The 16,478-nt window shown below is 50.2% G+C and overlaps 1 protein-coding gene across 1 annotated transcript in view; it reads right to left on the bottom strand.

Annotated features, from left to right (window-relative positions):
• Positions 1–16,478, bottom strand: part of LOC140392865 (alpha-2-macroglobulin-like) — a 305,968-nt gene that overhangs the window by 110,772 nt on the left and 178,718 nt on the right. The window contains exon 19 of the mRNA XM_072478608.1: positions 7,905–8,130. Within this exon, the coding sequence (XP_072334709.1) occupies positions 7,905–8,130 (226 nt within the window). The remainder of the gene's footprint in view (positions 1–7,904; positions 8,131–16,478) is intronic.

The raw sequence follows: 16,478 nt of genomic DNA, 5'->3' as shown, positions 1-16,478 counted from the left end.
AGACTGAGGCACCGCTCGATCACACCCCTGGCCGCTGCATGGACGTCGATGTAGTGGGTCTCCACGTGTCTGTGACTCTGGATAGGCGTCGTCCATCTCGACCACAGGCAGGTAACCCCTATCGCCCTGGAGCCAACCCTCCAGCCAGTGAAGGGGGGGTGCATCGCAAACGTGTCAGGAATTATCGAGTGTGTCAGGATGAATGCATCGAGCACACTGCCCAGATATCATGCGCAGGCATGTATGATGCACGGCTGATGGTCACATATCAGCTGCACATTCATCGAGTGGAACCCTTTTCAGTTTATGTAGAGCGGCCTGTCATCTGAAGGTGTTCGTAGGGGAACATGCATCCCATCGATCACCCTCTAGACATGGGGCATCCCGTGGATGGTGGAGAATCCTGCAGCCTGGACATCCTGGTGGGATCGGTCCATATTGAAATGGATGTATCGTGCAGGCTAGACATTTAGGGCTTTTGTAACGGCGCAGCTAGACCTGTGCACCGAGCTCTGTGAGATCCCAGGGAGATACCCACTCGGCTTCTGGAAGGACCCCGTGTAATAAAGGTTCAGGACAACCGTCACCTTGATGGGTCACTGGGAACGGGTATCTTCCCCATTCCCCCGCAGTGCCAGGTGCACCATGTTCCTGCAGATATGTTGCACTGTCTCCCTGCTCAGTCGGAGTCTTCGACGGCATGCCCCATCTGGCAGGTCTCGAATGACAGGCGCTGCCGGTACACATGAGGCCTCATGTGGTGCCTAGTGGTTAGATTCCACAGATACCTGGACAAGGAGTGTATCTTACGCTGGGCCAGGCAGACACGGAGTTGGTAATGGGAGAACAGCATCCTGCGTATATACCAGGATCTGAGCGTGGACGTGGCCAGGTGAAGAGCAGGGTTCAACCAAATAAAGTTGATCCTTTTCAAGAAAAAGGTCAAATTTGGGCTGCTGCATCCAGCCTGTCTTTGGGTCAATCACGAAGAGCAACATTTCTATTTCGAGTCGCCCGAGGAAGCGATGGACTTCGCTAGAAGGAAAGGGCTGGTAACGGACTGAGGTGTTTGAACTGAACTTTGCTGCCGCGTTCATGTTAAAAAAGTTTTTGTTTTTGGACATTATCTGTAATGCCTTCTGTATTGATTTGGGGCCTGCGGATGAGCTGTGTGAGTTCAAGTTTTCATTTGCACTGATGGGGGATGGAGGTCTGAATGTTAGATGTTGGATCTTCTTCTTGATTTTCTTTGTGTTTCTTTCGGGCAATTGGGTTGGGATTGTTTTCGTTTGCATATGGGTGTCCGAGCGGGGGACGGGACAATAGGTGGGAAAATGTCTGGCGCCATGGGCAGGGGCCACCAAGCTAGCTGGGCGGGCTAGCTCATGGAAGCGCAGAGGGAGGTGAGCAGATGTTATGCCTTTTGAAGGGGGAGGTTTGTGTAGTGCTGTTATGGGGGGGGGGAGTGGGGGGAAATGTTCTGCTGACGGGGAGGGACTTTTGCTGTAGGACAATAGGGAGGTCGGGGAAGGAGGCTGCCTGGGGGTGGGCCTGTGGATGCGTGGGGCTCGAGCTAGAGACTGGCCCAAGAAAGGTGATGGCTGATCGGCGGAGGGGGAGGGAGGGCGAGGAGCCCCCCAACTAGGCTGATCACATGGACCGTAAGAGGGCTAAATGGGCCTGTTAAGAGGGCACGCGTGTTCGCCCATTTGAGGGGACTGAAGGCAAACATGGCAATGCTGCAGGAGACGCACCTGAGAGTAACTGACCAGGTCAGATTAAGGAAGGGATGGGTCGGACAGGTTTTCCACTCGTGGCTGGACACTAAGACTTGAGGAGTCGCGATCCTGATCAACAAGCGAGTGTCATTCGAGACGGGAAGAATAGTTGCGGATGTGGGGGGTCGGTAACTCATGGTTAGTGGGAAGCTAGAAGGGCTGCCGGTGGTGCTCGTGAGTGTGTACGCGCCAAATTGGGATAATGTGGAGTTCATAAGGAGGATGTTGGGGAAGATCCCGGACCTGGATTCGCATAAGCTGGTCATGGGAGGGGATTTCAACACAGTCAATAAACCAGGGCTAGACCGGTCTAGCTCAAGGACATGCAGGGTGCCAGCAGTGGCAAAGGAGCTAAAGGGGTTTATGGAGCAGATGGGGAGGGGGTGGGGGTGGCGAGGGTGGGGGGGGCCATGGAGATTTGGGCAGCCGAGAAAGAAGGAGTTTTCCTTCTACTCGCACATGCATAAAGTGAACTCCCGGATTTACTTTTTTATCCTGAATAGGGCTTTACTGACGGGAGTAGTGGACACTGCGTATTCAGTGATCACGATCTCGAATCATGCCCCGTACTGAGGGCTAGATGTGGGACTTTTGCAGCTGAGGACGTGTGTGGGCAGCTGAGGAAATGTATCCAGAACTATCTGGAAGTTAACAACACGGGGGAAATTTTGGCTGCAATTTTGTCTGGGAGGCCCTTAAGGCGGTGGTTACAGGGGAGGTGATCTCGATATGGGCCCACAGGGAGAAGGTAGACAGAGCAGAGATGGACCGACTGATAAAAGGAAATACTATAGGTCGACAGGAATTATGTGGAGGCCCCAGAGGCAGGGATTCTAAGGAAACGATGGAGGCTACAGGCGGAGTTTGGCTTGTTAACTACAGGGAAGGCTGAGGAAGATGAGGGGGGCGATTTATGAATATGGGGAGAAGGCCAGCAGAATACTCGTGCATCAACTCAGAAAGAGGGAGGCAGCCAGGGAGATTGGGAAAGTAAGGGACAGGGATGGGAACCTAGTCGGAGATTCAACTGGGGCCAATAAGGCGTTTAAGGAGTTTTACAGCAGGCTGTATGAGTCAGAATCCCCAGCTGGGCCGGAGGGGATGAGGCAATTCTTAGGGAGGATGAGGTTCCCGAAGGTGGACGAAGAGTTGGTAGAAGGGCTGGGGGCCCCGATAGGTTTGGAAGAAATAGCAGAAGGGCTGAAGGCCATGCAGTCGGGTAAAGCCCCGGGACCGGACAGGTACCCAGTGAAATTTTATAAAATGTTCTCTGGGATACTGGGGTCGCTGCTGATGAGGATATTTAATGAGGCAAGGGAGAGCGGGGGGGCTTTCCCGACGATGTCACAGGCCAATATCTCATTGATCCTGACGCGGGATAAGGACCCGGAGCTATGCGGGTCCTACAGACCGATCTCCCGCCTAATTGTAGACGGCAAACTGTTGGCCTTGTCCTCAAGGATTGAAGACTGCGTTCCGGACGTGATTGGGGAGGACCAGACGGGATTTGTTAAGGGTAGGCTTGGAGGCCAACCTAAGAAGGCTGCTGAATGTAATTATGATGCCCCCAGAGGGTAGGGACGTAGAGGTAGTGGTCGCAATGGATGCAGAGAAGGCATTTGACCGGGTGGAATGGGATTATCTGTGGGAGGTGCTGGGGCGGTTTGGGTTTGGACGGGACTTCATTGACTGGGTCAGGCTGCTGTATCAGGCGCCCGTGGCGAGTGTTCTGATGACAGGTTGACATCGGGCTATTTTAGGCTGCATCGGGAGATGAGGCAGGGATGCCCCCTCTCCCCACTGTTGTTCGCACTGGCCATAGAGCCGCTGGCAATTGCGTTGAGAGCCTCAAGGGGCTGGTCCGGTGTAGGAGGAACACAGAATCGCACTATACGCAGACGACCTGCTCTTATATGTTTCGGACCCACTGGAAGGGATGGAAGAAATTATGAGGATTCTGGGGGATTTGGCCGGTTTTCGGGTTATAAATTGAACATGGGGAAAAGTGAGATGTTAGCGATCCAGGCAAGGGGGCAGGAGAGGCGATTGGCGGATCTGCTGTTTAGAGTGGTAGGGGGAAGCTTCCGGTATTAGGCATCCAGGTGACGCAGGAATGGGAACGGCTGCACAAGCTAAATCTGGCCCGACCGGGAGACCAAATGAAGGTGGATTTCCGAAGGTGGGACGTGCTCCCACCGTCACTGGCTGGGAGGGTGCAGACAGTGAAAATGAAGGTCCTCCCGAGATTCCTGTTTGTGTTTCAGTGTCTCCCCATCTTTACTCCACGGTCATAGATCATAGATCATAGAATTTACAGTGCAGAAGGAGGCCATTCGGCCCATCGAGTCTGCACCGGCTCTTGGAAAGAGCACCCTACCCAAGGTCCACGCTTCCACCCTATCCCCATAACACAGTAACCTCACCCAACACTAAGGGCAATTTTGGACACTAAGGGCAATTTATCATGGCCAATCCACCTAACCTGCACATCTTTGGACTGTGGGAGGAAACCGGAGCACCCGGAGGAAACCCACGCACACACGGGGAGGATGTGCAGACTCCGCACAGACAGTGACCCAAGCTGGAATCGAACCTGGGACCCTGGAGCTGTGAAGCAATTGTGCTAACCACTATGCTACCGTGCTGCCCTTCTTTAAACGGGTCAATAAGGTGATCTCTGGCTTTGTATGGGCGGGTAAGACCCCGCGAGTTAAAATAGGGATGCTGGAGCGCAGCCGGGGGGAGGGCGGGCTGGCGCTGCCGAACTTTAGTAATTATTACTGGGCGGCGAATATAGCCATGATTAGGAAGTGGATGGTGGGGGGGTGGGGTCGATGTGGGAGCGTGTAGAGGCGGCATCATGCAAGGGCACGAGTTTGGGGGCGTTGGTAATGGCGCCTCTGCTGTTCCCGCTGGCACGTTACTCCACCAGCCACGTGGTGGTAGCGGCCCTGAGAGTCTGGGGGCAATGGAGGAGACATGTGGAAGCAGAGGGAGCACCGGTTTGGTCTCCAATCTGCAATGATCACTGGTTTGCCCCGGGGAGGCGAGGTGGAGGGTTCCGGATATGGCAGAGAGCAGGGATCGAGAGGATGGGAGATATGTTTATAGAGGGAGTTTTCCCAGCCTGAGGGAGTTGCAGGAGAAATTTGAATTGGCGGGAGGGAACGAGTTTAGTTACCTGCAGGCGCGGGACTTCCTACACAGGAGGGTCTCAACCTGCGGGAGGACCAGCGAACCATGTCCATATGCTCTGGGCATGCCCGAAGCTTAGGGGATTCTGGCAGGAGTTTGCAGATGTCATGTCCAAGGTGTTGAAAACAAGGGTGGCACCGAGTCCAGAGATGGCGATTTTCGGAGTGTCAGAAGGCCTGGGAATCCAGGAGAAGAAAGAGGCAGACGTTCTGGCCTTTGTTTCTCTGGTTGCCAGGAGATGGATATTATTAGCTTGGAGGGACTCAAAGCCCCCGAAATCGGAGACCTGGCTAACTGATATGGCTAGCTTTCTCTGTCTGGAGAAAATCCAAGTTCGCCGTGAGAGAGTCAATGGTAGGGTTTGTCCGGAGGTGGCAACCGTTCGTCGACTTCTTTGGGGAAAATTAACCGTCAGCAGGGAAAAAAAAGGGGGGGAGGGGTTGCTGGGGTTTAGTTTAATTTAGAGTAGGGTGTTAGAAAAGGTGGGACCTGCGAGGGAGGAAGACGGCTTTTGCACTATGTTTATATCTGTATGTGCACTGTTTCTTCTGTTATTGTTATAAAACCATAAATACCTCAATAAAATGTTTATATAATAAAAAAGAGGAAGTCTGGAGATAATGGTTGAGTCTACTAAGGCATAAATTAACACCAAGCAGGAATCAGTTTAAACATGACGAGAACCGGATGTATCACTCCTCTAAGATTTGACAAGCATCAAAGCATTTTTTACCAATGATTATCATTGAAACATCCTCGTTAAACATGATGAAAACTAGATGAATACAATGGGCAAACAAAATTACATAAATGAGCAGAAGATATTACTTGAAGATAATAAAATGTAATCAGCACGGCTGAGGGAAGGGAAATAAATATCCTGAATCGCTAACAGCCATCATCATTCCAGGTCTCAGAGCTGCTTCGGTAGATGGGAAGGACTGAATGCAGGAGCCTAACAGGGGATCGAAGTTACTGAGAACACCCACAGATAAGAAGAGAGATTGTCAAGGGGCCACGAAGGTGTGTACAAATGGAACGGAAATTCCAGAAGTAAGATTTCTTTAACTTGTTGTAAAGACAGTGATGTTATCTTTTGAAGTAAAATAAAGTAAATTAGAAACTCACTTTAACCTGAAATAGTGGTTATTACAAATATCGAAATGTCTACTGAACTATTACCTCAGAAAGACTGGACTCAGGATCGAAGCTACTTATGGTATGTAGATAAAATCTTCTTTTTAGATATAGGTTATACCGGGAATTACTTGAAATATTAGTTGGACCTGAATAGCACCTCCTTAACTTTGCATAAAGGAGTCAGGGAGTGAAAATCTTTTTGATCCTTTTTGGTTTAGGGGGAGATTTCTGATAAAAGTGGTGATTTAAATTCAGCAGCCTGCAGTCGCGTCTCTCCCTCATCAGCCATGACGCCGGTTTCAAGGTTTTTAAAAGCACAAAGGAACAATGCCATCAGGAATTCAGCCCATCGGAGGCAGAGCCCGCTAATGGTATGCAAACAGTGTTTACTGTACGTGCGTTCCGGATCGCATTGACGCTGCTGTCGAGGCGACGGAAAATTGAGATTTGGCGCCCGCCGTGATTTTGGCGTCAGGACCGATTCTCTGTCGAATCGTGTTTCCCAATTTCAGCGTCTGCCAACAGAGAATCCCGCTCCCAGTCTGTGTTCCTGATCTGTACAGAGTTAAGCTGATCAAACCAGTGTGATATTGGTATGTTGCACACTTACAAAGACACACATGCGCACAGACAAATTCACACATGCACACACCCACATGCACGAACACACACACTACACATGCACACTTGCGTGCACACAAACATATGTGTACGCATGCAGGTGCACACACACCCAAACACATGCACACGCACTGCAAGCACATGCATGCACATGCCTGTGTATACAAACATGCATGCACCTGTGCATACACATACACAAATGCATGTACACGCACACACCATGCACACATGCGTGCGCACAGATGCATACCTACCCATGCGTACACACACATATAAACTCAGACAAGCATAAAAACACAGGCAGACACACATTCTTTCTCTCACCCATATACATAATGTGACAAATACACACAGCCACACATATTGACACACACTAAAACACAGAAAGACAGACAAACATGCTTACAATCACAACGCAATCACAGGGGCTGGTTTAGCACACTGGGCTAAATCGCTGGCTTTTAAAGCAGACCAAGGCAGACCAGCAGCACGGTTCAATTCCCGTACCAGCCTCCCCGAACAGGCGCCGGAATGTGGCGATGAGGGGCTTTTCACAGTAATTTCATTTGAAGCCTACTTGTGACAATAAGCGATTTTCAATTATATACTCACAATTACTGATAAAATCACACTCGCAATCTCACTTGGCCTCGGACAGCACAGCACTCCCTGATCAGTGACCATATGACAGTGGAGCTTATTCTCAGTACTGACCCTCTGAATGCAGCACTCCCTCAGTACTGACCCTCTGGCAGTGCAGCACACCCTCATTACTGACCCTCCGACAGGTTGGCACTTCCTCAGAACTGCCAATCTGACAGTGCAGCAATCCCTCAGTGCCTATCCTGACTCTGCAGCACTCCCTCAGAAGTGACCATCTGACAGAGTAGCACTCGGTCAGTACAGACCCTCCGACAGCCAGCATTCCCCCAGTAGTACCATCTGACAGTGGAGCGCTACCTCAGTACTGACCCTCTGATAGTGTGGCAATCCTAGAGTACCAGAGTACTGACCTCCAACAGTACAACAGTCCCGCATTTACTGATTCACACACACACACAGTCAAACTCACAGGCACACAAAGTTATAAACACTCACACACAATCACAGACAGAGGGAAAAGTCGAAACTCTGATATGTGTATTCTCCCACAGTGGCTGGCTCACTCACCATGATGCATTTTTTCAGGTAGTTGAAGACTTTGGCCTTGAGTGTGAATTCCTCTGTCCTGACGATGGAGTAGGGGAGAGCCAGCTCCACGAAGAAGGGTTTAAAGGCGTTTAGAGAGACGGTTTCCGATATTCCGAATCCCGCCTGTCCGGTACAGAACATACTGCCTTTCCATTCGGTGATCGAATCCGGCACAGTGAGGGGGAGAGAGACACTCCCAGTGGCTCTGAGACAGGGAGTGGAGAGAGTTAGAGAACAGGCATGCACAGCACTCCCCCGGTATTGACCTTCTGACAGTGCGGCACTCCCTCAGTACTAACACTCTAACAGTAGAATACGCCCTCTGTACTGATACTCCAAAAGTGCAGGACTCCTCAGTTCTGACCCTCTGAAAGTGCGGCACTCCTTTAGTACTGACCCTCAAATAGTGCAGCACTCCCTCAATACTGACCTTTTGATAGTATAGCAGCCCCTGATCAGTACCATCTGACAGTAGAGTGCTTCTTCAGGGCTGACCCTCCAACAGTGCAGCACTTCCTCAGTACTAACCCTCTAACAGTGGAACACTCCCTCAACTGACCCTCCGAACTGATCCCCTGACAGTGCAGCACTCCCTCAGTACTGACCCCTGAGAGTGTAGTACTCCCTCAGTACTGACTTCCTGACCATATAGCACTCCCTCAGGTCTGGCCCTCGGACAGCACAGCACTCCCTGATCAGTGACCATATGACAGTGGAGCTTATTCTCAGTACTGACCCTCTGAATGCAGCACTCCCTCAGTACTGACCCTCTGGCAGTGCAGCACACCCTCATTACTGACCCTCCGACAGGTTGGCACTTCCTCAGAACTGCCAATCTGACAGTGCAGCAATCCCTCAGTGCCTATCCTGACTCTGCAGCACTCCCTCAGAAGTGACCATCTGACAGAGTAGCACTCGGTCAGTACAGACCCTCCGACAGCCAGCATTCCCCCAGTAGTACCATCTGACAGTGGAGCGCTACCTCAGTACTGACCCTCTGACAGTGTGGCAATCCTAGAGTACCAGAGTACTGACCTCCAACAGTACAACAGTCCCTCAGAACTGACCCTCTGAAAGTGCGACACTCCCTCAGCACTGACCCTTAGAAAGTGCAGAAGTCCCTCAGTACTGACTGTCCGACAGTGCGACATTCCCCCAGTACTGACTCTCTGACAGTGCAGACCTCCCTCAGTACTGAACATCTGGCAGTGCTGAATTCCCTCAGTATTGAATGTCAGACAGTGTGGCACTCCTTCAGTACTGACCCTCTGACAGTGCGGCGCTCCCTCAGTCATGACTATCTGGCAGTGAGCACTCGGTCAGTACTGACCCTCCAGCAGCGGAGCGTTCCTTCAACACTCACACTCGACAATGCTGCACTCCCTCAGTATTGACCCTTGAATAGTGTAGCACTCCTTTAGTACTGACCCTCCGACAGTGCAGCACATCTTAATCCTGACCTTCCAATGCTGCAGTGCCCCCTCCGTATTGACCATCTGACAGTGCCGCACTCCCTCACCACTGACTCTCCGACAGCCCAGCACTACCTTAATAGTACTATCTGACAGTGCAGCACTCCCACAGTACTGACCATCTGACACTGCAGCATTCCCTCAGTACTGAAGTGTGACAGTGCGTCACTCCCTCATATATGACTCTCTGGCATTTCTTCAGTACTGCCCCTTTGACATTGATGCACTCCCTCAGCACTGACGCACTGACAGTGCAGCACTCCCTGTAATATCCTCCAGCCCCTACACCCTCCCTCTCTCGGTAATAACCTCCAGCCCCTACACCCCTCCCTCTCTCTGTAACATCCTCCACTCCCTACACCCTCCCTATTTCTGTAACATCCTCCAGCCTCAAACCCCTCCCTATCTCTGCAACCTGCTCCAGCCCCTACAACACTCCCTATCTCTGTAACCTCTCCAGCCCCTACACCCCTCTCTATTTCTGTAACCTCCTCCAGCGCCTACACCCCTCCCTCTCTCTGTAACACCCTCCAGTCCCTACACCCCTCCCTATCTCTGTAACGTCCTCCAGCCTCAAACCACTCCCTATCTCTGTTGTAGTGATCCTTACTTGGGTATGTACAGAAGGGGCTGATGGGTAATGGAAAGACCACCAGGGCGCAGCACTGGCGTGTATAAAAGTGAGACACAGACAGCCCTCCCCCTCGCTTTGGCTGATGTGACTGTGAGGAGAACAGGAACAGAAATTTAGCTCAGGGCTGCTGGTGTGGTCAGGCCTAGTTGCAGAGCATAAAAAAGTTGTAACCTTTTTTACTCGTGTAGTTCTTTAAGTAAGAGCTCACGCAGCTATTTAAGTTGTGTTGTTCAATAAACCTTCTATCAAACTTCTGGACGACTTCTAGCCTTCTTCCGGAGCGTCTACTGTAACTGAGTTGAGTAGCACAGATTACCATCTCTACAAGTAACAAAACATGGTATCAGGAGTGGCTTTAATTGAACAGCACGAGATAGATTAGGTTAGAGACCAGAAAGAACCAAAGCAACCAGCAAAAGCAACGGGCCGGCCGCTCGACTGTGGAAGACTTCGCAGCATTTTGATTCCAAACAACCTACTGAAGCGATGGATCACATGCCACTTCCAGAGTTGCTGAAAACTACCGGTAATTTAAATAGTAACTGGAAAAGGTATAAACAGCAGCTTCAGATATACATGGCAGCTACGGACCTAAATGCAGCCACCGACGAGAGAAAGATTGCAATATTACTCTGAATGGCAGGCCGGCAGGCGGTAGACATTTATAACTTGTTTACGTATGGTGATACTGAAGATAAAACTAAATATCAAGCGATAATGGCAAAATTTGATGAGCACTGTAAATCACAGCCAAATGAAATCATGGAACGATTAAACCTGCGTAACAGATTCCCAAAAAATGGGGAGACTATCTCCAATTTTGTCACAGATCTCCGCTTGCTAGCACGAGGCTGTAACTATGCTGATGTAACAGATTCCATCATCAGGGATCAATTAATCTATGGTCTTTCAGACGAAAATTTAAGGGAATCATTCATGCAGCAAAATGATTTAGCGTTAAAAAGCACAGTAGAAAAATGCTTACAGCAAGAGCAGAAAAAACAGCAGTTTCTTGAAAAAAAAACATGGAGAAAATCCTCCACGAGGTAGAAGATGTTAGAATGGTGGCCTCTCCTCTCAGGCCTTCTTTTCCGGTGGCTGGCGCCCATAACGGCACTTCTGCGCATGCACACAGTAAGGACAGACGTGATCCCAGAAGGACCCGGTACGCGAATGCCAAGAAGCTGCGCATACGCAGTATGCAAAATACCGGCCCCAGCCCGAAGAGCGCGCTGCGCATGCGCGAACGCTGCCAGCGCGTGACGTCACGGACCTCATGACATGCTACCGCTGTCGCACCACCCATTTAAAAGGGAAATGTCCTGAACAAGGGAAAAGGTGTCTAAAATGCTCCAAGATGAATCATTTGCCTCCCAGTGTCAGTCCACAGCCAAATACTGCTCTCCAATGCAAAGGCATGGAAACTTCAAGGTTCGCACAGTCGATGCAATGGACACTCGGACACCCGAAGAAAATTTTTCCGACCATGCAGAGTTCCACTCCTGGGAGAACACGTACAGCGTTGAAATCATTAACGCCACAGCGGAATCGCATGAGCTGATCACACAGCCTTGATACGTGCATACAGTTGAATCCGCAAGCGAATGGAGTGCCACGGTGCAAGTGAACAACTCTCCAATTACGTTCAAGCTGGACACGGGAGCATCTGCAAACTTGATGACAAGCAAAGATCTCGCATCCATCCCAGGGACACACGAGATGATACCTGCTGCATGCAAATTAACAGACTACAATGGCAACCAGATCACCTCGAGGGGATCATGCCACCTACAAGTAGTTCATAAGAAAGTCACAAAAGGACTACGTTTTGAGATCGTGGACGACAAAAGAACTTCACTGTTAGGTGCTCAAGCCTGCAAGGATTTGCGGCTGATACAAAGGATTTTCATGAACATGGTTGACTCATCATGACTGGCCGATGACATGCAGCTGCTTCTCAGTGAATATCCCGACGTCTTTTCTGGCATGGGTGCATTACCCTACAAGTACAAAATCCTGCTCAAAGAGGATGCAATACCGGTCATTCATGTACCAAGGAGGGTACCAGCTCCATTGCGGGACAAGCTAAAAGCAGAACTCCAACGCCTCCAATCTCAAGGCATCATCTCACAAGTCACACAGCCGACTGACTGGGTCAGCTCTTTGGTGTGTGTCAAGAAGCCATCCGGTGAACTTAGAATCTGTTTAGATCCCAAGGATTTGAACAAAAACATTCGCCGTATTCCCAAGTGAGAGGAGATAATGAGCGAAATGGCGCAAGCTCGCATATTCACCAAACTTGATGCCTCACAAGGCTTCTGGCAAATGCAGCTCGATGATTCCAGCCGACTGCTGTGTACCTTCAACACGCCATTTGGACGTTATTGTTGTAATCGAATTCCCTTTGGGATTATATCTGCATCCAAAATATTTCACTGAATAATGGAGCAGATGACAGAAGGCATTGAAGGCGTCCGTGTATATGTTGATGACATCATAATGTGGTCAACGACAGAGGACGACCACATTGCTAGGTTGAAACAAGCCTTCCAAAGAATCCACCAATTTGGGCTTAAGCTCAACCAAGCCAAGTGCATCTTTGCACGTTCGTCTCTGACCTTCCTGGGTGACACAATATCAGAGCACGGGGTGAAGCCGGACGCTGAGAAGATCGTAGCAATTCGGAGCATGCAGCGGCCATGTGGCAAGAAAGCGGTGCTCAGGTTCCTGGGATTCATCAACTTCCTAGGCAAGTTCATATCGAACCCAGCAGCACGGACGACGGTGTTACGGCAAGTGATAAGGAAGGACACGTAGTTTGACTGGACTCCACGTCACCAAGATGAATGGGAGGCTCTGAAGCACCAATTGATGGCAGCTCCAACGCTGGCATTCTTTGACCCATCAAAACCCACAAATATCTCCACCGATGCCAGTCAACATGGAATTGGTGCGGTGCTACTTCAACGAATGACCAGTCGGACTGGGTCCCAGTGGTTTACGCTTCTCGAGCGATGACCGCCACAGAGTGCAGGTATGCACAGATAGAGAAGGAGTGCCTGGGATTGATCACGGGTGTGACCAAATTTCACCACTATGTGTATGGTCTCCCCACATTTCTCGTGGAGACTGATCATAGGCCACTGGTCAACATCATCAACAAAGATCTCAATGACTTGACGCCTACAATGCATGATGATGAAGTTGCAGAGGTACGACTTCACGCTTGTCTACACTCCTAGTAAGGACCTAATAATAGCTGACACCTTATCCCGAGCCATTGACGCTGACAATCCGCCTCATGCACAGTGGTGCAGGGAGACACTCCCGGCAACGGACGAGAGGCTGCAGCAAATCCGTCAGGCGACACGGGAAGATGCGACCCAGCTTCAAGTCATGCACAACCTTCAGAGGGCCAAGAGTGCGGTGCCCACTGTTCCAAAACGTCCAAACTGAACTGTCCGTGGTGGATGGCATCATACTGCAGAATAACAGAATCGTCATTCCACTGGCGCTCCGGGCGGACATGCTCCGCAGGATTTACGAGGGACACCTTGGTGATGAAAAGTGCAATAGGGGAGCACGGCAATCCGTGTATTGGCCTGGGATAAACGACGACATAATGAACATGGTGCTCACATGTGACCCGTGTCAAAAACATCGACCGGCACAATGCAAAGAGCCACTAAAACAGCATGAGGTGGCTACGCTACCGTGGGACAAAGTTGGTATTGACTTGTTTCATTCCATGGGTCGACACTATGTTCTTCTCATCGATTATTACTCCAACTTTCTGGAAGTATTGAAACTCTCGGATCTCACCTCAGCATTGGTTATCAAAGCCTGCAAAGAAACCTTCTCGAGGCATGGCATCCCACAGACGGTCATGTCCGGCAATGGTCCTTGCTTTGCCAGCTGTGAGTGGTTGGAATTCGCAAAACAGTACAACTTCAAGCATGTGACGTCGAGTCCACACTTTCCTCAATCGAATGGCAGGGTGGAGAAAGGTGTCCACATTATTAAGCAACTGATCAGCAAGGCTGCTGACTCAAAGTCCGACATACACTTGGCCCTATTGTCATACCGTTCGTCGCCTTTGAGCTCTGGGCTGTCACCGGCTCAAATGCTCTTCAATCGAGATGTGCGGACAACGCTACCGGCGTTACATTTCACCAATCCAGATCACTCGCCAGTCCTGGACATGATGCGTCACCAACGTCAGGGACAAAAGCAACACTATGACCGGCAGGCAAAAATGCTGCATCCGTTAGCGATCAACAACAGAGTGAGGTTGCGACACCCGGCTTTGGATTGGTTAACATGGCGATGGTCCTCTGCCAAGTATCTCCACGATCGTACGTTGTGAAGTCTGATGATGGAATACTGTTTCAACGCAATCGGTGAGACCTGCTGATGGTTCCATCTCGTCAACCTGTATTTCCGACGTTAGATCTGCAGGACTCTATCATGCGACATCCTGGGACTCCAGCAGTGGGTGCCCAAATGGACATCAAAGTCTCTGGGTCTCCATGCCCACTCAGGAGGTCTACCAGAATCAGACGTACACCCAACCGTCTGAACTTGTGAACATGGACTGATACAGTCATTGCTCTGTTCTGTATCCTAACTGTGTTTGATTTTTGTTTTTAGTTACAGCTCAGCAACTATGAAAAAAAAAGTGAAAAAGGGGGATCATAGAATCATAGAATCATAGAATTTACAGTGCAGAAGGAGGCCATTCGGCCCATCGAGTCTGCACCAGCTCTTGGAAAGAGCACCCCACCCAAGGTCCACACCTCCACCCTATCCCCAGAACCCAGTAACCCCACCCAACAATTTTGGACACTATGGGCAATTTAGCATGGCCAATCCACCTAACCCGCACATCTTTGGACTGTGGGAGGAAACCGGAGCACCCGGAGGAAACCCACGCACACACGGGGAGGATGTGCAGACTCCGCACAGACAGTGACCCAAGCCGGAATCGAACCTGGGACCCTGGAGCTGTGAAGCATTTGTGCTATCCACAATGCTACCGTGCTGCCCAATTTAGATTAAAAAAAGAATATCCCACGCTACAATGAAATGAAAATCGCTTGTTGTCGTCACAAGTAGGCTTCAAACGAAGTTACTGTGAAAAGCCCCTAGTCGCCACATTCCGGTGCCTGTTCGGGGAGGCTGGTACGGGAATTGAACCGTGCCTTGGCCTGCTTTCAAAGCCAGCTCTTTAACCCTGTGCTAAACCAGGCCCTTTGGGGATGTAATGATCCTTACTTGGGTATGTACAGAAGGGGCTGATGGGTAATGGAAAGACCACCAGGGGGCAGCATTGGTGTGTATAAAAGTGAGACGCAGAAAGCTCTCCCCCTCTCTTTGGCTGATGTGACTGTGAGGAGAACAGGAACAGAAATTTAGCTCAGGGCTGCTGGTGTGGTCAGGCCTAGTTGCAGAGCATAGAAAAGTTGTAACCTTTTTTACTAGTGTAATTCTTTATGTAAGAGCTCATGCAGTTATTTAAGTTGTGTTGCTCAATAAACCTTCTATCAAACTTCTGGACGACTTCTAGCCTTCTTCCAGAGCGTCTACTGTAACTGCGTTGAGTAGCACAGATTACCATTGTTGTGTTGGGTGTTCTGGTTTACAAACAAGCCAACAATGCTGGAAGTGGTGTAACGTTATTTTATTAGCTGTTCAACTATGTTAACATATTGTAAATGTGAGTATAAGCAATACCAGCTTAACTGTGGACCCTTTCCTATCACTAGCTATGTGAGGCACTCAGCACATGGTGAATGTCTATGATGCAGGCTGTGAGCTCTGTGCTCTGAGCTGGCTGCTGCTAGAATGAGCGGGAACTCTCCTGTCCCCTGTCTTTATAGTGCTTGTGCCCTCACTGGTGATTGGCTGCGGTGTTATGTATGCTGGTTGGTCCTACTGCCTGTCCATCAGTGTGTGTATGTGACTGCACCATAATGTACTGATGTATATTATGCCAACCATCTCTGCAGGTAACAAAACACCCCTACACCCCTCCCTCTCTCAGTAACATTCTCCAGTCCCTATACCCTCCCTCTCTCTGTAGCACCCTCCAGTTCCTACACCCCTCCCTATCTCTGTAACGTCCTCCAGCCTCAAACCCCTCCCTATCTCTGTACCCTCCTCCAGCCCCTACATCCCTCCCTCTCTCTGTAGTACCCTCCAGTTCCTACACCACTCCCAATCTCTGTCACATCCTCCAGCCTCAAATTCCTGCCTATCTCTGTAACCTCCTCCAGTCCCTACACCCCTCCCTCTCTCTGTAACCTCCTCCAGTCCCTAAACCCCTCCCTATCTCTGGAACATCCTCCAGCCTCTACACCCCTCCATATCACTGTAACACTCTCCAGCTTCTACATCCCTCCCTATCTTGGTAACCTCCTCCAGCCCCTACAATCCTCCGAAGTATCT

This window comes from Scyliorhinus torazame, chromosome 16 (assembly GCF_047496885.1).
Source record: "Scyliorhinus torazame isolate Kashiwa2021f chromosome 16, sScyTor2.1, whole genome shotgun sequence".
In the NCBI taxonomy this organism is placed as follows: Eukaryota; Metazoa; Chordata; class Chondrichthyes; order Carcharhiniformes; family Scyliorhinidae; genus Scyliorhinus; species Scyliorhinus torazame.
The sequence above is the reverse complement of the archived record's forward strand: the minus strand, read 5'-3'. Positions and strand labels throughout refer to the sequence as shown.